This window comes from Vipera berus, assembly GCF_964194415.1.
Source record: "Vipera berus genome assembly, chromosome: 1".
NCBI classification, from domain to species: domain Eukaryota; kingdom Metazoa; phylum Chordata; class Lepidosauria; order Squamata; family Viperidae; genus Vipera; species Vipera berus.
The window spans coordinates 342137224-342160752 of NC_138202.1; the positions used below are offsets into that span (position 1 = coordinate 342137224).

The window sequence follows — 23529 nt, forward strand, 5'->3', positions numbered from 1 at the left end:
CAGACAGCCCGGTTTCCGGTCTCCTCCCAAGCCAGGCGGTTTTACGGTTGCTTCTGACCGTTACTACTTCGTCCTCCTCCTCCTCCTCCTCCGTCGTCGTCGTCCTTTCTTCAGTATCAGGTCTGTTCGAAGACTCCCCTCTTCGTGGTAGGTTAGTTGGGGATGGGCTGTGGTTCCGCCCATTGAGGAATTGGCGGGGGGGGGAGAGGATGAGTTGCTCCTCCCTTGGGTAGGGTCGGCAACCTCGGCTCTTTTATGACTCGTGGACTTCAACTCCCAGAATTCCTGAGCCAGCATAGCTGGCTCAGGAATTCTGGGAGTTGAAGTCCACGAGTCATAAAAGAGCCGAGGTTGCCGACCAAGGGCTTGATATGAGGGCGGGGGTCGGCTTTTTCCCCCCTTGGCATTCCGGTGGGGGTTCCTTACTGGCTAGGTGGGAAAGGCGAATAGCATAATAGCATAATTTCTCCCCAGTCAGAATGGCTCCCTTCCCGGGTGGAGCTTGCAGGTTCCTGTTCTCGGGAAGAAAAGTGTGATATCGTTGCTTGGGGAGGGAAGTAGAAAGGTGATTGGAGGTGGGGGGGAGAGAAGAGGAATAATTATCTATCTTGGGGAGATGGTCATAGTTGCCCCTCGCCTGTTCTGCAGGCCTTAATAGCTCCTGTTTTATAAGCCGCAATCAAAAGATCACAAGGTGGGCAAGTCCCCCTGCCATCGAGGAATTTACAGTTTGCAATTGGAAGTGTTGGGGGAAACGAGGAAAGTGAGCAAAAATACTGGAGGAGAAAGTTTTGGACTGGTTAGATGGCAGGTATGGTTGGTGGTGGTGGGGAGGTAGAGAGGCTGGAATTCTTTCCATAAATATCTTTTAAGGGAATTTGGGGTCAGGTGGAAGAGTTGGAGGGAATTTTAGGAACAGGAAGGGGATGTGAGGTGAGCGTGTGCAAAAACGCACAAGATATTTCTCTGGTTGGGGAGGGAGGAGAAGGTCTCTGTTTGAAAACATAGATGGGAATAGCTGGGAAAGGAATTTGCTGTCCTTGGGAGAGAAATATGGAGGTTCTGTGTGAAAAAAAGTTAAGAGTTGTCTTCACTGTGAGCCAGTTTAATAGGGTGGATATAATCAGTCACCACTTATAAAGTAAAACCAGTAATAAAACAAAATGAACATTTTGTATTTATTAGAGTTACTGCTTACCATTCATACAGGAGTTTGAGGCAGGTATATAGTGCCCCCTCCCCCTATGTTTCCCTAGAATAAGAGACCTGTGAGGCAGTGTTGGACAGGGAGAGTGTAACTATCCACAAGGTGCTGAGAATATTTTACATTGGCTGTCTATGTAAAGCGATGTCTTATTAAAGAATTTGATAGAGCAGAGGTGGCGGGCGTTATTGTTGCAAATGAAAAATGGTATCAAGCCAGGATTTCAAATAGATATCTGGTGGAATTTCCTAGTAGTTCATGGTTGGGAGTCAAGTAAAATGACTAAGATTTCTTGTTGTAACTATAGGTCATAACATTGTAACATGGCATAAAATACAATAGAACAAAATAAAATAAAGATTGTTAGATACAAAGAGGCCAAAACAGGATACAACCAGGGTTATGATTAAGAACTTGAGTTTAAATGACAACAGAGCGAAAGTAGCAATCTGGCTACTAAAGTTAAACATATCTGCAACATGATTTAGCCATTTGAGTCCAAGCTCTTCAATTCGTTTACCATTAATAATGTCAAAATCTCATTGTAAATGGGACAATGGAAGACAAAGTGAAATAGTACCCTTCACTTAGACACCAAGGGGACAGAGTCACTGTTCAACAAAGTGTTTACAAAATCTCCCCTCAAGATATTTGTAGGCATAGTCTGCAAATGGATATAAAATAATTTCTGATTGAGATGTTGGTAATATTAACTGAGTACTAGGAGAGGCTTCTATGTTTTTATAATGATTAAAATCTGTGTTGCAGTAGCATGTTTATTTATTCTATTTTTATCCTGCTTTTATTGCTTTATAAGTAACTGAACGTGGCAGAACTAAAGGTGACTTTATAAGTAAATAAAGGTGGCATACATATATGCCTACTACTCCTTCCCCCTCCTCTTTTCCCCACAAAACAACCCCTGTGAGGTGTGTTGGGCTGAGAGAGAGTGACTGGCCCAAAGTCACTCAACTGGCTTTCATGCATGAGGTGGGACTAGAACTCACACAGTCTATGGTTTCTAGGCCAACACCCTACACCACATATAAAAAAAATGTTTTCTGTTTTCTAAGAGTTGAATTAGGATTGGTGACAAAAGTGCAGTCCATTGATGGAGAAAGCAAAGTTTGGCAAGGTAGATTCTTGAAGACTTTCTGGTTTCTTATAGTGCCCCAGCAATGCATGATGTATTCTGACAGCAAAGGAAAGTAACCCAACATCTATTCTAGATTAGCTATGGAGGTGATTTGGGGAGCCCCAAGATCTTCCTTATTAAGATGTTTTAGACTGCCTCCAGTTGAAAAATAATCTCCTTATCCCATCTCCAGATTTCAGCCCCATGCAGCATCTGGGCTATTGGCATGCCCTGGAATATTTTAAATTCAAGGTAGGAAATGTTTCTGATCTAAACAGGCAAAGAGGAGCCTTGTGTTAGTCTTGGTTCCCACAACACACTAAATTGGAATCTGGTTAGCCACACTTTTCCTACTGTGTATGAACTAATCTATCTGGTTAGTTTGTTTCTTGTGGAATTCCAATCCTGAAAATTGAGGGCTCCCCCCGCAAAAAAAAACCACCATAGTTAACCATGAGTTACTGCACTCTGATCACAGTCAGATTGCACAGAAGAGAAGAATGTACTAAAAGCTTGGTGGAGGCATTTGGTTCTTTGCAGAGACAGTATTGAAGCACCTGGCCTGACAAAGAGGTTTCTGCAAGGTGTGCAATGATGAGTGAAGTATAGTCTGAACTGGTATTGTCAGAACTTTGGTTTTCATTCTGACCAGGGCGTGATCATGTAATCTCTCTGAGCAGGTTTGGCAGTCTGGTCCCCCTAAGAATTCTCTGTTTGCATTTGTCTCTGGCTCTGCAGCCTATTGGTGGACATGTTTGGAGCAGAAATAGATTTCATGGGATGGAGGAGTTGAATCTATCGCATTTAAAGTGGTTTAAGTAGACCATTGCATGTGTGAAGATTCTTTTTTTCCCCCAGTGATTGGTGGATGAAAACTGAGTTATTCTTCCCACTTTCTCTGGGAAGCAGAAATAGAAGAATTGCTACAATTTTTGGAATGGAGAGCACCACTTCCTTCCAGTTACACTCAGGTTTGACAAGTGACGTGTCAAAGAAAAATCCTAGAGGAAGAATCAGATGGAATTAAAAATGCAAAGGAAGCTAGCTCTTTCTCACAGCAAAGCCATTTTCCCACTAGAGAAACGTGTATTTCTTCTCATTGTAGAAAAGGAGCATTAGGATAAATGCAAAGTTTAGACATTTTTTCCTCTAGAAAAAATGATATGTCTTTCACAGGGAATGGCAAATAAACAGTTGAATCTTGAAATCCTAAGACAGTTAATTAAAACTTTGTAGCATAGGGCCTGGTTATTTGCAGCACAAGCTGTTTCTGATTACTTCTGTCTTCCAATAAGATCTGATGGGGTGGACATTCTCTTAGTCCCATCACTCAAGCAGTTGATAGGACCCAGAAAATGAGCTTCTTTGTCATGAGACCCGCCCTATGGACCAGAGAGATTTGGATCACTCTATTTATTTGGATCGCCTTATTTAGAAGTCTTTTGACCTGTTGTTTCACCTGGTAGTGGGTGAATTAATTTGCATCCAACTTGATTATTCTTGGATTGTTTTTGGTAGTGTAAAGTTTACCTGGGTGCAACATGTTATAATTTTAATATTTGTGTGTGTGTACATCACCCGAAGTCACATGCCAATTGAATGGTTATATGAATTAATTTAATAAATACATCTTTTTCAAAGTAAAAGAAATGGAAAATAATGCTACTTTAAAACAAGATCTGTATAAAACTGGATATGTGGATAACAGATTGAGATTTTGTTCCAATGTAAGTACAATTGTGCTTTGAGGATGCTGGAAGGAAAGACAATACCATTTTGGCTCCCAGCACTAGGGTTAGCAATAGAGATAGTTTTTGATTCCTGTAAGCCAGTATGAAATTTGATTCCTTTGAACTGAATAGGATAGGTTTTCCCTTCCTTTAATCTGATAGAGTTTAATATATTCTCCCCTCCGCCACTCAGGCACAAATATGTTTCTGCCCTGTCATTAAGTTGGGGTTAATTCTCTGCCACAATATGAGGGTGGGCTGCTCTACCAGTTTCCTGTGCAAAGAAAGACACATTGCTTTGAAATGCTGGCTCTTGCTGGCATCCGTAAAATACTGTTAAAGCTGTTAGGGAGAAATGATTCTCAGATTGGAAACAATATAGTTTGTGTCTTCTTCCCTCTGAGGTTGTGTAGTGGCGGGGGGGGGGGGGGGGGGAGGCAGGGGCTGCTGTGATGAAACAGCCTTCAGTCATGAGTGCTGCTTAGCTGAAAGAAGCATCTTCTGTGTGTTCATTTATTCCTTCCTGGCTTCTTGAATTAGATCGAGGATGGGTGGTCTTTAGCTTTAGAGAAAAACTCTTTTTATAATTGTCATTATTTATTGATTGGATTTCAAAGCTTTCTGACTCCAAAAAGATGCTTACCATATTTCAAAGAATACATAATTTAAAAGAAATAGGATACCCATATAAAATTACAGAAACAAAATTCAGGGAAATAAATTGACAGGACTTCCACAAACATTCTGACCTCAGGATGTTCCAGAGAGTAGGGATCGAACAGAGATGGCACGCTTCCTCGGTCCCGTTAGATGACAGTGTTTAATTTAAGGGACCAGGAACACATCCACTTTGCTCGATCATACCAGATTGGCAGAAATAATTGGAGACAGGCAGTCGCTTAAATAACCAGTCACTATTCCAGTGATGGTGAACCTTTTAGAGAATGAGTGCCCAAACTGCAACCCAAAACCCACTTCTTTATTGCAAAGTGCCAACACGTTAATTTAATCTGAATACTGAGGCTTTAGTTTAGAAAAAACAACTCGTACATTAACATCTTTTGTCTTAAAAGAAAAACACAATAACAGAGCTTTCAATGATACAAACAACTTTTTATTGAAAGGTAAAAGTTTGCCTTTGGCATGCTTTTGAACAATTAATGTGATTTTTGCTGTTGTATGCATGCTGATAATTTGTCGAACCTTGGCTTGTACTTTGTAAGTTTGAGAGCAACACATGCAGCCCCCGGGTCATCTGTTAGTCTGTTTCTGGTGTCAGATTTGATATAATTCAAAGCTGAAAATGGTACGCTCACTCTGGAGGCTAGGAAGGGGCTTGAGAAATGGCTTTTTCCTGCGAAAACTTAGCCAAAGAGCGAGGCACGTGTGCCCACAGAGAGGGCTCCGAGTGCCCCCTCTGGCACATGTACCATAGGTTCACCACCACTGCCCTATTCTATGAAGGGCTTTATTGGTGACCAATGCAGCTCATAAAGCAGCAATAACACACGGGCAAAATATACTATATCCTACATATGTATTCCCTATTCCCTTTGAAGGAGCTATTCTCTTGGAACAGAGAAAATATTGATATGTTTCACTTTTTCATTCAAGACTGATGGGGGTCTTCCTACACTTGCAGCTACTATAATGTGCCTAGAACAGGTGGTAGTTATAACCGAGAGGGCCTTTTCACAGAGTCACCTTGTGCCCCAGTTGCACCCTTTCCTTGACAACTCAGAGGCCAACCATGCTTTGGTCACTTCACAATTGAATATTGGGCTACTGTTGAAGACCATCCAGGAGCTACAGCTGGTTCAAAATGCAATGATGCCCCAGGCAGCTCACTTGGTCCTGCCCAGAAAAAGTCCTGCAAATCCAAGAAATTTTTATCCGCCAGATAGCACGAATACCCTTCGCTATGGTCCTGGAGATGTTCCAAGCCTTTCTTGCCTAAGGTATACTTTGTCTTCCTGCACTTCACCTGTCGGAGTGACTCAGAGAATTGAGGTGCATTTCAGAATCAGTGCACAGAGAGGCTTCATAGGAATAATCCAGGCAAAAGCCTCAGTTAATCGCCAATGCCAGGTTGCAACCAAGGCCTCAGACGTGCTACCTAGCCGATTCTCTTTGTATGTATTGGCACCTCAATTACTTGAGACAGGTCAATGTTTGACTCTTATCAGCATCTGTACTTAAAGAAGTGAAATGTTTTTTTATATATAATTCGGAGCATAAAAACTGCTTCATATCTTTAGAGAGTAATTTTTCTCTTTTTACATTGTTTTTCCTGGTACATACTGATATTAATAATTACCTAATATTATAGATAAGATGTAGCAGGACACTGAAGACCTTTTATTACCATAAAAATTATCACCTGTCAATTTGCAACATTTGCCCATCAGATTTTAGGAAAGGTCATTAGTTTAACTCAGCCTGAAGCTTCACAGTAAAAACTACAAAGTTGATTATTAGTATTATTTGATCTGTTAATTTTCTTTGGAATGATTGTCACATTGAAGGTTATTTTAAAATTTTGGGTTTTTTTTTAATATATTGAATACTATTTACTATTCTGTGGTACGTTGGAACTAATCGATTTACAGTTTCAAGCAGATAACAAAACTCTTTTTCCGAAGCAGTCACAAATGCATTTGCTATGAAAAGAGGTGCAGATTTCTTAAACTGAGTGGGTTTTTTTCCCCCCTAGGTGCAGTAGGAATCCAAAATCATGACAGACTCCAAATACTTCACCACCAATAAAAAAGGTCAGAGTTCATCTGCAATGTGATGTTTATTTTATTTTTATTTATTTTAATTCCATTTATATCCTGCCCTTCTCCGAAGACTCAGGGCGGCTTACAAGCTTAGCAGTAGCCTTCATTCTATGTATATGCCTGCTTATTAGGGCTTTCATTCACCCCCAAGCGGCATTATTACAAAGTCAGCTTATTGCCCCCAACAATCTGGGTCCTCATTTTACCTACCTCGGAAGGATGGAAGGCTGAGTCAACCTTGAGCCTGGTGGGATGCGAACCTGCACTAATTGCAGGCAGCTGGTGTTACTTAAGGAGGCATTAGCCCACTGCTCCACCAAGGCTCTTTTAACTCTCTACACTGGATACAGTCTGCCTCCCTGTACCTCTTGCTGGGTTACATGAGAGGGCAAGCTGATATGAGAATTAAGATAAAAGCACTCTTCATCCCTGCTGTAGATCAAATGGATGAAGAGACTGGGTTGGTTCATACAAGTTACTAAGCCATTTTTAAAACAGCTTTATTAATAAGATGTGATGGCATAGTTCATCGTTCTAGGTAATTGTTTTTAATTTTTGTAATTGTTGTATTGTTTTTTTTTAAAAAAAAACTTGTGAACCGCCCTGAGTCCTACGGGAGAAGGGCAGTATATAAGTTTAATAAATAAATAAATAAACAGTCTAGCCAAGCCAATCAAATTAAGCTTAGGCGTGAGGATTTTTTTGAAAGGGTAGTTGTTTTTTAATCAGTTGAAATACAATGAAAAGTTATTTCCACAATTTCAGCTTTCCCCCACACTCATAGTTTTTGAGCTACTAACCTCAATGCATAAAGAACAGTGGAAAGAAAATTAATCTGGCGTAGGCTGTAACCGGAAGAAACAATACTACATGGGTCCCAGTTCTTCCAGCCAGATTCTTTGATGTGGCGGCAGTAACACAATCAAGCTATGCTTTTATTGAACCGAATGTTTTGGAATAAGGATCGGTTGAGTTCATACAACATGTTGACGTGTAATTTACAAATCATGGGAACTGGACTCTCAAAATATGCAAAGCCGTTTACGTATAAAAATTATATGGCTGCCTATCTAAAACACAGAATTGGGCAGCTCACAAGAACAGTAAAATCCCACAACCGTAAAACCATAGAACCAAAGCCCATCCATCAGTTGAAATGGAAATACAAAATAGGTTTAATCCTATTGTATATGGTTGGGCTGGGTTTTTTCTTTTCCCACTTCTTATTTTTGCGGGCTGCTTGGGGTTTTCTTTTAAAAAATAAGTCTGAATTTCAGTTTTTCAACTTCAAAGTAATGGGAAAAGGCTCTGCTGAATTTTCTTGTTACACAAAAAAAGGGCAGATTTTTGATGCCCGCTACATATGGAACTCTTCTGGCAATTAATATGATAGGCGGTGTGTTATCTTTAAGGGACTTTTTGACTTACCAATTGATTGCTGAGGTTGGGATTACCTCTTGCCCCTCAGCAAGTAGATCTCCTGCTGAGGTTGTGAGATTGGATAAAACCATTTATACACCTGCTGTTCTGATCATCCCTGACTATCAAAGGTTTGCAGACCCAGCCTATTTTTGCATTGCCACTTCTCTTTCTCCCCCCTCTTAAGTAATGGAGATTCCTGGCTTCCAGCTAAACTATTGATCTTCATAGCTGTCAACTCCTGGGAGCCATGCAATTATTAAATAAGCTGATAATTCCTCCCGTTCCCCCACCCTCTTCTGCTCCCCTGATTTGCAGGGCCATTACTAATTCCGCCCTTTTGCTTAAAAGGGTGTCTAATTTCATAATTTATAAATGCTAGAATAATTCAACCGTGCCTGTTGTAATAAAGTATCCTCCAAAAATATGTGCAGAAATCATCCTTGCTTTCAACTTCAGTGACATTAAGATATGTGGATTTTAGCTCCCAGAATTCAGGAATTGAAATCCACACACCTTAAGTCCCTAAATTGAGAAACACTGCATGCTTCAGTCATGTTTGTGTGTGTGTTTACACTCAAATCAGTTGGTCTCTTTGCTTTTTGAGAAGTGAGATAACATGAGATACTTATGTAGGTTACCAATACGTCAGAAGCTCCTTTGACATTTGTGTTTTCTCCTCTCTGGTTCAAACTGAATACAGGTTTGTAGCAAAGATGTGTGAAATTAATCAAATCAGAAATTAAATGTTGTGTTCCCAAATCAGACTATTGCAGACAGCCAAAACAGCACAGATGGCTTCCGAACCACTCCTGGAACAGCCTGTTCTGTGAAAAAGGATTTGCTCCCCTTTCAGAAATTCTGAATTTTGGCTTATCTTTGCTCTCAGACGGTATCAGAAGTTTGCGTAGCGCCCACTGAGTCCTGATAGCATGCAGTGGCAAAGATATTTTTAAAATGAGCAAATACTTCAGTGCAAAATCGTAGGTGCTGTCTCTAGGTTGCCAAAGCAATTCCTTGATGTCTTGAACCCTGCTGCTATTTTTCAAGTTGTGCAATTGTCGAGCGTTGTCTTTTTCACTGTTCTATATACTTAAAATGTGAGAGCATTTAATGAGAACTCTCACAAACAATTGCTGCCATGGGGGACCTGTATGTTCACAGAACGACTGACTGGTGAATGTGCCTAATTGCAGAGCCATTTACCCAAAGAGAAACTGGAATGATTGCACCAAGCAGCTTCTGAAAGAAACTGAGCCCTGTGCTTCTTGGGCTTTTCCCCCACCCTCTGTTCCTGTCAAGGAGGAATTCATTCTTTTAACAGCAGTTAACCTGTTGTTAGGGACGCGGTGGCTCAGTGGGTTAGGACGCTGAGCTTGTCGATCTGAAGGTCGGCAGTTTGGCGGGTCGAATCCCGAGTGCCGCGTAACAGAGTGAGCGCCTGTTACTCGTCCCAGCTTCTGCCAACCTAGCAGTTCGAAAGCACCTAAAAATGCAAGTAGAAAAATAGGGACCACTACGGTGGGAAGGTAACAGCGTTCCGTGCGCCTTTGGCGTCTAGTCATGCCGGCCACATGACCACGGAGATGTCCTCGGACAAGCGCTGGCTCTTCGGCTTTGAAATGGAGATGAGCACCGGCCCCTAGAGTTGGAAACGACTAGCACGCATGTGCGGGGGAACCTTTACCTTTTAACCTGTTGTTAACCTGTAACCATAAGGCTGAAGAGAAAGGGCTCCTTCACACTATGCAATTAACATGTGAAGGTCATTCTTGCAGCCCATGGTCAAGGTAACCTAGTTCACTTTAAAAGCAATGCACTTGCTATAGAGGTAATCCTTTAGTGATTGATTCATTTAGTGACTTTGCATTTGTAACGGTGATGAAAAATAACTTCATGACTAATCCTTCCCTTTACAATCCTTGCAAGGCTGTAAAGCATAGGCAAACTGAAGGAAAAGCATAAAAACCTTGATGTTTTCATTTAGCGACAACAGCCAAGCGGTCGATCCAAGTTGTGGTTGCTGAATAGGAACTGCCTGTATCTGTGATAATAATTAAATATTTGGGTCTCAGCAGGTTCTGAGGACCACATCAGAGAGAGTTCCAGATTCTAAGGGCAAGGATTTCCTGGATGCCTCTGTTATCCACTGATGAAAACAGAATTCTTAGTTGGAGGGGGCGGACTAAATTGCTCTTGCTGAACTTTTTTGACTGTGGTCCTCGCATGTTTGTCTGCAGGGGAAATTTTTGAACTGAAAGCTGAACTCAACAATGAAAAAAAGGAGAAGAGGAAGGAAGCAGTGAAAAAAGTCATTGCTGCCATGACGGTGGGGAAGGATGTCAGGTAACATCTCTCTAATGGCTCTCGTGTGCTGTTTTTCCCACTTCTCCACCCAAGTGTACGTTTTAATGAGGCAGAAGAGAAAAAATGAATAAAGTCCTATGAAATGTCTTTGTGTTTGCTTTGCACAGTGATTAAATGGCATGCCACGGGCCACCTACAAAGACCAAATACGGCCCCCAAAATGTTGCTTTAGATTCTAAGGCCTATAATACAGTACCGTATTTTCCAGCGTATAAGACGACTTTTTAAACCCATGAAAATCATCTCAAAAGTTGGGGGGTCGTCTTATACGCCCAGTCGTCTTATATGCCGGAAAATAGTACATAAATCAATCGAGCGCCCCCGTTCTTGCAAAGCAACTTCAAGCCTCCTTAGTCCAGTGCCCCCTCCAACGTGACTCTCCCTTCCCACCCCCAAGAGCCTCTCAGCCCCTTCCCCTCCCCCTTGCAAACGCCAGACCCCGGGAGCTCTTGCGTCTATTCCAAAGGGTGGGTGGAAGGAAAAGCCCCTTTCAGCTCCGGCTTGGCTGCAAGTCAGCGAGCCCGGGAAGGCACGCCCTCCCCTCTCACTGTGGAGGAAGCAGGGCAGGCTGGCGTCTGGCGGGAGCCGGCAGGGCAGTCCTGCGCACGCTCCCCGGCTCCTAAGGAGTCCTCGGGGAGCCATGGCAGGCGCCTCACGCTCTTCCCTCTTGAGGCAGCATCGGGGGAGCCGTCCGGCGTCGGGCGGGAGCCGGCAGGGCAGTCTTGCACACGTGCGCACTCCCCGGATGGTAAGGAGCGCTCCTTAGCAGCCGGGGAATGCGCGCGTGTGCAGGACTGCCCTGCCGGCTCCCGCCCGACGCTCTTCCCTCTTGAGGCAGCATCCCTGAGGACTCCTTAGGAGCCGGGGAGCGATGCTGCCTCAAGTGGGAATAGCGTCGGGCAGGAGCCGGCAGGGCAGTCCTGCACACGCGCGCACTCCCTGGCTGCTAAGGAGTGCTCCTTAACAGCCGGGGAGCGCGCGCATGCGCAGGACTGCCCTGCCGGCTCCCGCGTGACGCCGGACGGCTCCGCCGATGCTGCCTCAAGAGGGAAGAGCGTGAGGCGCCTGCCATGGCTCCCCGAGGACTCCTTAGGAGCCGGGGAGCGCGCGCGTGCGCAGGACTGCCCTGCTGGCTCCCGCCAGACGCCAGCCTGCCCTGCTTCCTCCACAGTGAGAGGGGAGGGCATGCCTTCCCGGGCTCATTGATTTTCCGGCATATAAGACGAAAAATCTTGAAAATCATCTCAAAAGTTGGGGGGTCGTCTTATACGCCCAGTCATCTTATACGCCGAAAAATATGGTATGTGTTCTGCAAATGAAACATGATTTTATCTGAAAACTTAGATGCTGTCAGATAATGACGAGTTTCAGTATATATGGGCAATTTCCTCTTATTTTATCTCTATAGCAGTGTACCTCAAACTCAGCATCTTTAAATTATGTGGACTTCACCTCCCAGAATTGCTCAGCCAGCCATACTGTGCATTAGGTTGGGCTGAGAGAGTCTTAAACCCAAAGTCACCAGGAGTTCTTTAACAATTTGGATCTCTCTAGTTAACTCCAGCATATTAATCACTGCCACCAGTCTAGAAATTACTGCTTTAACCTGGCTGTCCTTCTTGTCCAGTTCCCTTTTCCCTGATGTAGTGAATTGCATGCAGACAGATAACTTGGAGCTAAAGAAGCTGGTGTATCTCTACTTGATGAACTATGCCAAAAGTCAGCCAGATATGGCCATCATGGCTGTGAACAGTTTTGTGAAAGTAAGTTGCAATATTTATGCGTCTTTGCTTTATTTCAATAGCAAAATAATAATTTGGTGGGAAATTTCTGCATATATTAATACTGTAAATCAGGGCTTTTCAACCAGTGTACGGGTATCACCTGTAGTACATTGGCAACTGGCAGGTGGTACGCGACCATCCTAGAAAAGTGGTAGTGGGGCAGGGGAATGGCTGTACCACACAAGCCTGAGCCGAGAGATGGCTGGAGCTACAGGGCTGTCAGGGCTCAGTGGAAGTGCCAGGATCAGCGCCAGGCTCCAGGTGGAGCTCGGCCTGATCCTGGTGCTTCTGCTGAGCCCAGAAGAAGCGCCGATCAGCTGGAATGTTGCAGCATCTCCAGGGTCTTGTGATTTACATTCAGATGCTGGGCAACTGATTCATATTTATGATGGTCACAGTGTCCCAGGGTCATGTGAAGGGACCAAAACCTGCTGCAACCACCCAGCAAATGGGGGGAGTAAAAACCAAACACCCCCCCACCCCACCCCTGCTGCCAATCCTCAACAGAAATGCTCAAAACAATGAAAACCTCGGACAGGAGGAAGAGCGCCACCGGGCGGGCAGGCAGGTGTCTTGCTCGGCTGTGGCTTGGGGGGCACTTTTTTCAGTGCCATTGTAACTTCGAACAGTCACTAAGCGAACTGTTGTAAGTCGAGGACTTTAGAGTCATTATTTATTTGTTTTATGTATGTATGTATTTATCCTTTATTTTTATAAACTAAAAGCGGGGAACATACTTAATACTTCTATTTCCCCCACAACAACAACCCTGTGAGGCAGCTGGGCTGAGAGAAAGTGACTGGCCCAAAGTCACCCAGCTGGCTTTCATGCCTAAGATGGGACTACAACTTTCAGCCTCCTGGATTCCAAGCCAGCACTTTAACCAATACGCCAAACTGGCTTTCAGTATGATTTTTATGTTATTTTATTTTATTATAATACATATCAAGTAAGGCAGAAAAAGTGAATGACTAAAGTTTACATATTGTGCTAAACCATCATTGTTGCTTTGGTTTGGCTTATGGTGGTAAACATAATTTGGGTAGATCACACTGCCTACATTCAGTGGCAAAATGCCACAACTCAACTTTAAATGTTGAAGGCTTTCATGATTGAAATAAGCAAAAAAGCACATCATGTTTCTACTAAATTTAACACATGTTTTGACTTCATCCCAAAATATGGGCCAATAATGGGACACCTGCTTTCTCTAAGATATCCCTGCTATCTCTTCTATTGCTCTTAGAGGTCTTTAAAACAAGTGTGGCCTCTATAGCTAAAAAAAATAAAATTACCTATTCCTTCCTTAGTGTGTTGTATGAGCCCACACAATTCAGTAAACAGTTGAGCAAACCAGGTTTAATGTAATGTATAAACATATCAAGGGACGCGGTGGCTCAGTGGGTTAGGACGCTGAGCTTGTCGATCGGAAGGTCGGCAGTTTGGCGGGTCGAATCCCGAGTGCCGCGTAACAGAGTGAGCGCCTGTTACTCGTCACAGCTTCTGCCAACCTAGCAGTTCGAAAGCACGTAAAAATGCAAGTAGAAAAATAGGGACCACTACGGTGGGAAGGTAACAGCGTTCCGTGCGCCTTTGGCGTCTAGTCATGCCGGCCACATGACCATGGAGATGTCCTCGGACAAGCGCTGGCTCTTCGGCTTTGAAACGGAGATGAGCACCGGCCCCTAGAGTTGGAAACGACTAGCACACATGTGCGGGGGAACCTTTACCTTTACCTATAAACATATCAAGTTTCAAAATAAATCAGTTTGAAAAAAACTAGTATGCTCTGTAAAGATTTGAATCCAAGTCTTATAGTTGAAATATAACACTTTTGATTGGTACTACAGTGGCTCAGCTCACACAGGCTCCAAGCTCATTTTTGAGTAAATCAGTTTTGTGTGTGTGTGTGTGTGTGTGTGATTGGCTTTGCACAACATCCTAACTCAGTACATTTTCTTACCTCATTTCCTTCTCCTTCCCGCCCCCACCAAGCTTCCAATCTGCAATCTTGCAGTGGTGTTGCTCTGTCCTAGCTGACTTTTTCAGCTTCTTTTCTGTCTGATACTGATTGAGCCCAGTGTTGTTAATTGCCAAGCCATTGATTTCCCAGCTGCTGATGTAATTTTACTTGACAGCAGAAATTACATTGAGAGATTCCTCTCTTTACTTTCAGACATGGGGTGGAAAAAAAACCACTTTTGAGCAAAAGGGACTCTGTTCCATTTGGAAATCTGTTTTTTTTCCCCCAGGAACTAGAAAACTTAAAAATAATCACAAAATCTAAGGATTCTGTTTAAGGGCCGAATGCATTTCTGATTAATATATCTAATTCAGTCCTTGCTCCTGATCAAGATCATTTTTCTTCTCTCCCTGACGTACCCCAGAACATAGATGTGTGGAGTTCTCCTTCAACTTTCCACTTATCTGCATTAATGGTTATCCTTTCCCTACGTAATAGTAACATTTGTCTGGTCCTTTTGTAATGTCACAGTAAGTTGGGTAAGTAGGAACTCATTGACACTTTAAAGGGGCAAAATTATTTTGTCCTTTTAGAGGCAGATAGGACAAGTGCTTTTTTGGAACTGCTGCTATTAATAAGATATGTGCACAATATTCCAGAGATCTGCTGTTACATTGTTTGTTAGATTGTTTCTCGGGATCCTGACAATCCACCTGTTCTAAGGGAAATCTGCAGCTTTCCAAATATAAATCCTCCAGAACATGAAGTGGCTTGTGATGTTCCAGGTGTAGTTTGACCCAGAACAGAAAAAAGCCCTCTTCTGCTGGATAAAATTTCTAATGTTTGTTGCACAGAGCCAATCTGTATAGCACTGTTTATTAATTTCCTCATCCCAGGACTGTGAGGATCCCAACCCTCTCATCCGTGCTCTAGCCGTGCGCACCATGGGATGTATCCGTGTGGACAAGATCACTGAATACTTGTGTGAACCTCTCAGGAAGTGTCTGAAGGATGAAGATCCGTATGTGCGCAAGACCGCTGCTGTCTGTGTGGCCAAACTGCATGACATCAATGCCCAAATGGTGGAGGATCAGGGCTTTCTGGATTCGTTGCGTGATCTCATCGCAGACTCTAATCCCATGGTAAAGTATTAATCTCCTTTGAAATTGCCCTGCTTCAAATAACAGGTGATACTGCTTGGTTCTGGGAAAAACTGGCGCTTAGTGGTAGATGCCATGCTTTGTAGACAGGAGACCCTAGATTAGTTGTAGTCTTTTCCAGTTTTTGCAAAGAAGGAACATTGAGTTGCTGACTGTGAAGGATATATTTAGCTTGGGACCTTTCAATCTGAGCAAACAGTTTTAATCCCTTTCTTCTACCAAAAGGAAGTTACACGTATTTTGCTTTTTACCCTCACTTGCTACTTGCCCCTGCTTTGTTGATCTTCCAGATTGAAATACAGCATGGCATGGGTCCAGACTATCTGAGAAACTGGCTCGCCCCAATGGGATTAGTCTGCTTCACCCATGCTGGCAGAAGGGGCATGCTGCAGTCCCCATCAGCCAACGAACGTCTTGCCCCCAGAGGTCAGTTCTGCTCCCAATTTTCTGGCCTTCCAAAAAGCCTTGAAGACATGGCTACGCCAACTAGTCTAGGGCCCTAATGGGGATGTACATTTTGGAGGTGGCTGATGGAGTACAGAGCACTGCACCTCCTACCTGTGTGCACTTTCCACCCTATTTCTTTATCCTACTCAGTTTTATTTAAATTTAAGATCTGTATTTATTGTTTTAATTATTTTATACAGCATTTTATTTATGTCTATAAGCTGCCTAGAGTCACCTTGGCAAGATGGGTGGCATACAGTTTTGAAAAATAAATTTAGACCAAACGTTTAAGGAACCATGGTGGCGCAGTGATTAGAATGCAATATTTCAGACTAACTCTGCCACAGCCAGGAGTTTGATCCTGACCGGCTCAAGGCTGACTTAGCCTTCCATCCTGTTCTGTACCAGCCTGCTACCGGCCCCGCAGCAAAAGCAGGGACAACCCCTTTACAAACGGCAAGAGGCTGGAATAAAGCCTGCCAAATTTATTCACATAAAACAGAGCAAGACAAGACACCAACCATAAAACACGAGCTAAGAAGCAGGAACAATCCAAGCGGTTGCCTTCAGCAAACCAGCCCTCCCACACATTCCCCTTAAATACAGTTCAGGGTGTGGCCTCTCTCTGCCTCCTTCCGAGGTGCCCCATTGCCTTCCTCTGTTTACTCCTGACTGACTGCCTCCTGCGTCGGGCGTCCTTGAACAGGGCCAGCTGTGGGTCATCTTCATCCACGCTGTCAGGCTCACACAGCTGGGTCTGCATCGTGACCAGATGAGAGGGGCCTTGCTGGGGGCTCTCATCAAGCTGTCCAATCCCCTCAGCAAGCTCTTCAACACCCCTCTCCTCCTCCTCTGAGTCGTCCGACCCAACTGCCGAACCCACAGGCTGACCCTGAATCACAACACATCCTTCCAGGGTTGGTAAAATGAGGACCTAGATTGTTGGGGGCAATATGTGGACTTTGTAAACCACTTAGAGCAGGGGTGTCAAACTCAGTTTCATTGAGGGCCACATCAGCATTGTGGTTGCCCTCAGGGGGCTGGGTGGGCGTGGCCTGGGTGGGCATGGCCTACTGGGTGGGCGTGGCTAGAGTGCGTATGTCCTACTGGGTGGGCGTGGCCAGCTCTACATCGTTCGCATCAAGGGTGCCTATGGGGGCCTGGGCAGGAGTGGGACAGATCTGAGGGTCTCTGGCAGAAGGAGGGTCTCTGGGCCAGGGCCAAGGCAGTGGGGGCCGTTCCCTCACTGTTTCCAGGATGGCTTCGCGGGCCGCATGAAACTACTTCGCGGGCCTGATCTGGCCCCCGGGCCTTGTGTTTGACATGTCTGACTTAGAGAGAGCTGTAAAGGATTATGAAGCGGTATATAAGTGTAAGTGCTATTGCTGTTGCTATTATGGCAAAGGTGAGCCCACTTAAATCGATCAGTTTATTAGAAGTGAAAGATGTAAGTGATTAAGGATTACTTTAAAAGAAGCTTTTAATTCATCTTGGACGAGACACTTTGGAAAAAATGGGCTAGCTATGTGAGTTATGAGTTGGTCGTTCTGAATGGAATGTGGCACTAACAAATTTAGCTTTCTGAGAAATGTTTGTTTTTGTTTTATTAAACTTCATTACTCTCGTCCATGTTTGCTTTGTGCCATCTGCTGCTTTCTGAGTAGACATGTCCCCCAGCTTCATATTTAAGACACCTTGAAACATTAGGGTACTTTATTCATATGTGTCCAAGATCACAGTTCTGGGCAAGCTATGCCCAGCAACTTTTCTGTCTGGGCTGCAGGTAACATTTGCACGGGGCAAAGGAGATGATTGTCAGAATCATGCTATGTGTGGGTAGGGTTAGAATGTTCTCTCTTTTCTGTATTTGGGATCTTTAGTTTTTGTTTTTGTTTTAAATGCTGGTTTATGCCAACTTAAGGGCTTTCACAATTTCACACATTTCCAGTTTCTAGGATTTTGGGTAATTGCCATTTTGAAGGTGTTTGAGAGTAACAAAAATTGAATTTGGTGGTAAAAAGATTTATGGAAGAAGAGTAGCTGATGGAAAAGTGAGAGGAACGTGGAGTTTGAGGATAAATTGGCAAACTTTTACCCGGGAACAGCATTTTCTCTCTGTTTTTGCTGCGGATTGCATAGGAGACTTCAAGCCTTCCAGTTTTTCCATTTTGAGAGGGTTTAAAAATGGATGCCTTAAGTCAGGGGTAGGCAACCTTGGCTCTTTTATGACCCGTGGACTTCAACTCCCAGAATTCCTGAGCCAGCTGTGCTGGCTCAGGAATTCTGGGGGTTGAAGTCCACGGGTCATAAAAGAGCCAAGGTTGTCTACCCCTACCTTAGGTGCTGCAGAGACCTAAGACATCTGTTTTGATCTTGGGATACCTCCACAAAGGGAGTTTTTGCAGGGGGGACGGTTGGAGGAATTTGGCAGGCAGTGCACCTTCAATCTCCACGAGGCTTGTAGCACCCATTTCACCCCATCCATTCTCAGGGGTAAGATACTAAGAGCCTCCAATGGGTGTTGAAGCAGCATGCAGCTTTTAAGGCATGGATTGCTCACTGTTAAATCTGAAGCTCTGGCTGCCTTTACCTTTTCAGTTCTGGAGCAGATCAAGCTGACCAGAATACTGGCTCTGTAGCTCAAACCTTCTCAATAGTGATGTAAGTGTTGGCAAGATGCCACAAAATCCCCCAGACTATGATTTGCAGGAAAAAAAAACCACAATAGTTATTGATTACCTTGTGGTTTTCCTGAGATGGTAGCGCTGAAGTCTGGTTTTTGCCGGTTCTTCCCTGAGTGCTTCCCCCCTCCCCCCGCCCCTTATAGAAAATCATACACCCTTCTGGCTTTCAGAAAGCATCTGTTTAAGATCCTTCTATTCAGATTTGCTTGCATGAATATTGATGACTTCTCAGCAACATTATCTTCTCACCACAGCAAGAAGCTTTGTGAGTGAGCTGAAAGCCAACTTAATTTCTTTATTTTGCCCATCATCCAGACTCCAGGTGGACGGCTCTTTATAAAGAAGGAACAGAAGAGAGAATGAACAAAGGGATACATTCCTTTTAAAAGAAATCAATGATTTTGTCCAATGAAACAATCCACAAAAAGATTAAAGTGCAGATGGACTGTTGAACTCATGAATTGCTGAGCAAGTTATGTCCATTGTCATACCACTGTGCTATCAAACATCTTTTGGATGATTGAGAAAGACAGGGAGATTGCTAGGAGCATATCGTAACAGTAATGGGGGTAAGAACAAAAGAGAATCTGAGGAAGCAGCATCCCAAATGAAAGGAAAGGACACCAGGTGGAGGCAAAATGCTGAGAGAAGAAAGGCGAGATGCTGCTGATAGGAAAAATAATGTGAATGGAATAGCTGGAGAACATCTGCCTAGGATGCTAATTTAGAACTCTTTTTCCCGGCCCAGTTAGATTATTATTTAGTAGAGAAACCATTTTGAATAGTTGTTGGATTTTTAGTCTTTCAGACGTTCCTAATAGTTCCCAGAATATATGCTTTACGGTGGTGATAGCATACTTCAGTTTGGCAAGATTCTGTCTATGGGGAGGAACCATAAAGAAATCTACTTGGAGGAATCACACATATCTTTCTTGGTTTTTGAATTGGAGGCCGCTGCTCCACATCAGACACTTAGACCGGTGACTAAGCAGCAAAGGCAAAAGGAGGCTTATACATAATAGCCTTCTGCTATAGTTTTGGCCCTCTGTAAATGTCCAGTGATGCTGTTCCCCAGCCTGCAGTGCTGGACCTGACAGAGGAACTGGCAGCAGGGCAGGGCTGGATTAGAATTTGATTTTTAAACCTTCCATGAGTCCTCAGTTTTAGGAAATCTGAAGCACTTTGGACCAATTCTGTTGTAATTAACAACAAGCCATTAGAGGGCAGCATGCAATTTTTTTATGGTCATTGATTCCCCAAGTTATAAGGAAAATATTGTACTCAACTTCCAAGAAAGTTAGAGGTTGTTCTATAATATTTCTTTTTAAAAATTTTTCCTTGTGTTATGTTTTTATTTTACAGTGCCTTGCTCTATGTGTTACCTTTTACCGTAAGTATTTTCAGGAATTTTAACATTGTAATCCGTCCCCATGCAACCTTAGCTTTTTTTGGCTTAAAAGAATAATAAATAAAAAAAAATTTCTCAGAGACTGACTTGCGCAAAAGTGTCTCTCTCCCCATCCCCCAGTAATTTCTCCTTTAAACAACCTGGATGCTTTCAACTACAACTCCCATCAGGCCAGTTAGCATGGTGAATAGTTAAGGATTATGGAGACTGTAGACCAAATAGTTGAGTTGGTGTGGACATTGAGGGCAGTATAGTCTGCTTTAAAACAGTGCTTCCCAAAACTGGATAGGTTAGGTAAAAGTGATTTTTCCTTGGATAATTACACATGAACCCAATACCCAATCACCACAAGGACATTTAAATTGACTTAAAATATTTTACTTACATTGGGTAAAAAGTTCTTTTGATAAGGAAGGACAAGGTTTGGGAAACACTGCTTTAAAGCCTTCAGGCAGAAAACCAAGGTAGTGTCTTCTTGTGCTTCAGTCAGTGTCTAGGTTATACCCTGTGACAAACCCTAAATCCAAGATAACAAAATACAGTTGGCTATTTTATATAAGAGAGCCTTAACCACTACACTTTGCTGTAGCGATTAAGGCATTAGGCTGGAAATTGAGAGACCATGAATTCTAGTTCTGCTTTAAGCACAAAAACATTTGGGTGACTTTGGGCCTGTCACTCTCAGCCCTAGGAAGAGACAATGGCAAACCAGTTTTTTAACCCCGCTTTATTATTTTTATAAATAACTCAAAATGGATAACACCTTTTTCTTCCTATTCTCCCCACAACAACAACCACCCTGTGGGGTAAATTGGGCTGAGAGAGACTGGCCCAAAGCCACCAGCCAGCTTCCATGCCCAAGGCAGGAGTAGAATTCAGTCTTCTGGTTTCTAGCCAATAGGTGGTGCTTTAACCACTAGACCAGGGGTAGGCAACCTTGGCTCTTTTATGACTTGTGGACTTCAACTCCCAAAATTCCTGAGCCAGCCATGGTGGCTCAGGAATTCTGGGAGTTGAAGTCCACAAGTCATAAAAGAGCGAAGGTTGCTTACCCCTACAGTAGACCAAAATGTTGCCAAGAAAACTACAGGGACTAGTATCCATGTAGCATAATACTGTGCCCAGACTGTCTTAGCTGGTGACAGGGATCTGGGGTTAAGGAGGATCTCAGTGGAGTATAGTTATTCCTGCTTTGGTAAGCCCTTGTTTACATAAGTTCTTTGTTGGTTTGTAGTTCTTGCATTGTTGATCTTTGCCTACTCAGTGTCAGAAATCTAGAAATGGCGAATGTATCCCTTCACTGTGTGGCCAAGGATTGTAGATCACCATCTTTTCGCATTGAGGGAGAGTTTAGGCAGGCCCAAAGAGTTGAACCTGCCTGAATCTTTCCCAGCAGGCAGATTTGCACATAATGGCATATTCCTTTTCACTCAAGCAGCACATCCCTCATGTTCCACACCTCCCAATATGCTTTTATTCCGAACGTGCAATGGGGGCAGCTTTGGAAAGACCCCTGTGGTTCTGCCTCTTTCATCTTCCCAGCCACTGTGAAGGCCAGCTGTGATTTTCCATTCTCAGAAGCTTTTCTCCAATAGCTGGCATTCTTCATAGGCTGCTGGATATAAAGTGTTGAAATCCATTTTTCCCTCTTTTCTTCTGTTGTAAAAGAAAAGCAGGCTGATTTTTTAAAAAGAATTTTAGAAATTCTTTGTATATTGGACTGTATAGGATAGGGACAGGAATTAATTATATTAATTATAATGCCCGGCTTTTGAGTCCTAATAATAAACTACTGCACCCCAGGGTCAGTGTTTTTAAATGTTTGATCATATCTCCTGTTTCATAGATACACATATGATGGCATTTTTCTGGAAAGACATTCCTTGTTTTTCCTTTCCTCTTTTAAAATGTATTGCTGTGAATTTTGAGCTGGGGTATGAGAATTGTTGGTCAGCATATTCAGAGCATGATAGGTAAGAATCTGCTGTGATCACATAGGTGGCAACTTTTCAGAGTAGTGTTTCTCATCCATAGTCACTTGAAACTGTGGATTTGAACTCCCAGAATCCCCCAGCTACCCAGAGAGAGAGAGAGAGGCTTCTTGGGTTGTAGAAAAACTCTGAACCAGAAACCTAACTCTGGAGCCTTTCCATGCATCCAGAGTCTAGTCCTTGAATACCCTAAGCAGCTGACAGTTTCCATAAATTTTAATTTAATTTAATTTAATAATATTTCTATACCGCCCTTCTCCCTGAGGACTCAGGGCGGTTCACAGGGCAAAAGTAAAATACAAAATACAAACATTAAAAAGAGATTAAATGATTGCCCAAGTTAAAACAATTAATATACAATTATAAAACCCCAAAGATCAAATTAAGAATACAAAAAATAAAAAACCCCACCAATCCCCATCAGGCTAGGCCGGCTTGTACAAACAAAAACGTCTTGAGATCGCGACGAAAGGAGCGAAGATCGGGCGCCATCCGGAGCTCTACCGGTAGCTGATTCCACAGCTCCGGAGCGCCCACAGAGAAGGATCTCCCCCTGGGGGCCACCAATCGACATTCTCTGATCGGTGGCACCCTGAGGAGGCCCTCTCTGTGGGAACGCACAGGGCGCAGGGAGCTTGATGCCGGCAGCAGATGTTCCCTAAGGTACTCCGGCCCCATGCCATGGAGGGCTTTGAACACCATTACCAGTACCTTGAATCTCACCCGGAAGGCAACTGGCAACCAATGCAGCTCACGGAGCAGAGGTGTAACGTGGGAGTATCGGGAGACTCCCAACACAACTCTCGCGGCTGCATTCTGTACCAGTTGGAGCTTCCGGGTGGTCCTCAAGGGCAGCCCCATGTAGAGAGCATTGCAGTAGTCCAGACGAGAGGCCACGAGCGCATGAGTGACTGTGCATAAATCATCCCGGCTAAGATAGGGCCGCAACTGGCGCACCAGGCGAACCTGGGCGAAAGCCCCCCTAGTCACAGCTCCTATATGGTCTTCCAAGGTGAGCCGTGAATCTAGGAGGACTCCCAAGTTGCGAGCCCTATCTACGGGGGGTAATAATTCACCCCCCATAGCCAAAGGTGGAATATCCGAATAAACCCGGGATGAAGATATGCAAAGCCACTCAGTCTTGTCGGGGTTGAGTTGAAGTCTGTTCCTCCCCATCCAGACCCGAACCGCCTCCAGGCAACGGGACATCACGTTGAGGGCATCACTGGGGTGGTTTGGGGTCGAAAGGAAAAGTTGGGTATCATCAGCATACTGATGATACCCAACTCCAAAACCACGAATGATCTCACCCAGCGGTTTCATGTAGATGTTGAACAGGAGAGGCGAGAGGACCGACCCCTGAGGAACTCCACAAACGAGAGACCTCGCGGTCGACCTCTGCCCTCCTGCCAACACCGACTGCGAACGTCCCTGGAGATAGGAGGAGAACCACTGTA

At 43.8% G+C, this 23529-nt stretch overlaps 1 protein-coding gene across 2 annotated transcripts in view; it reads left to right on the forward strand.

Moving 5' to 3' along the window:
• The first annotated feature begins 12 nt into the window (after positions 1–12).
• The window catches only part of AP2B1 (adaptor related protein complex 2 subunit beta 1), an 83417-nt gene continuing 59900 nt past the window's right edge, over positions 13–23529 (forward strand). For both annotated transcript variants that reach the window (XM_081332615.1, XM_081332616.1), the window contains exons 1-5: positions 13–120; positions 6783–6840; positions 10509–10614; positions 12263–12398; positions 15279–15524. In XM_081332615.1, the coding sequence (XP_081188741.1) occupies positions 6804–6840; positions 10509–10614; positions 12263–12398; positions 15279–15524 (525 nt within the window). In that variant the 5' untranslated portion in view covers positions 13–120; positions 6783–6803. The remainder of the gene's footprint in view (positions 121–6782; positions 6841–10508; positions 10615–12262; positions 12399–15278; positions 15525–23529) is intronic.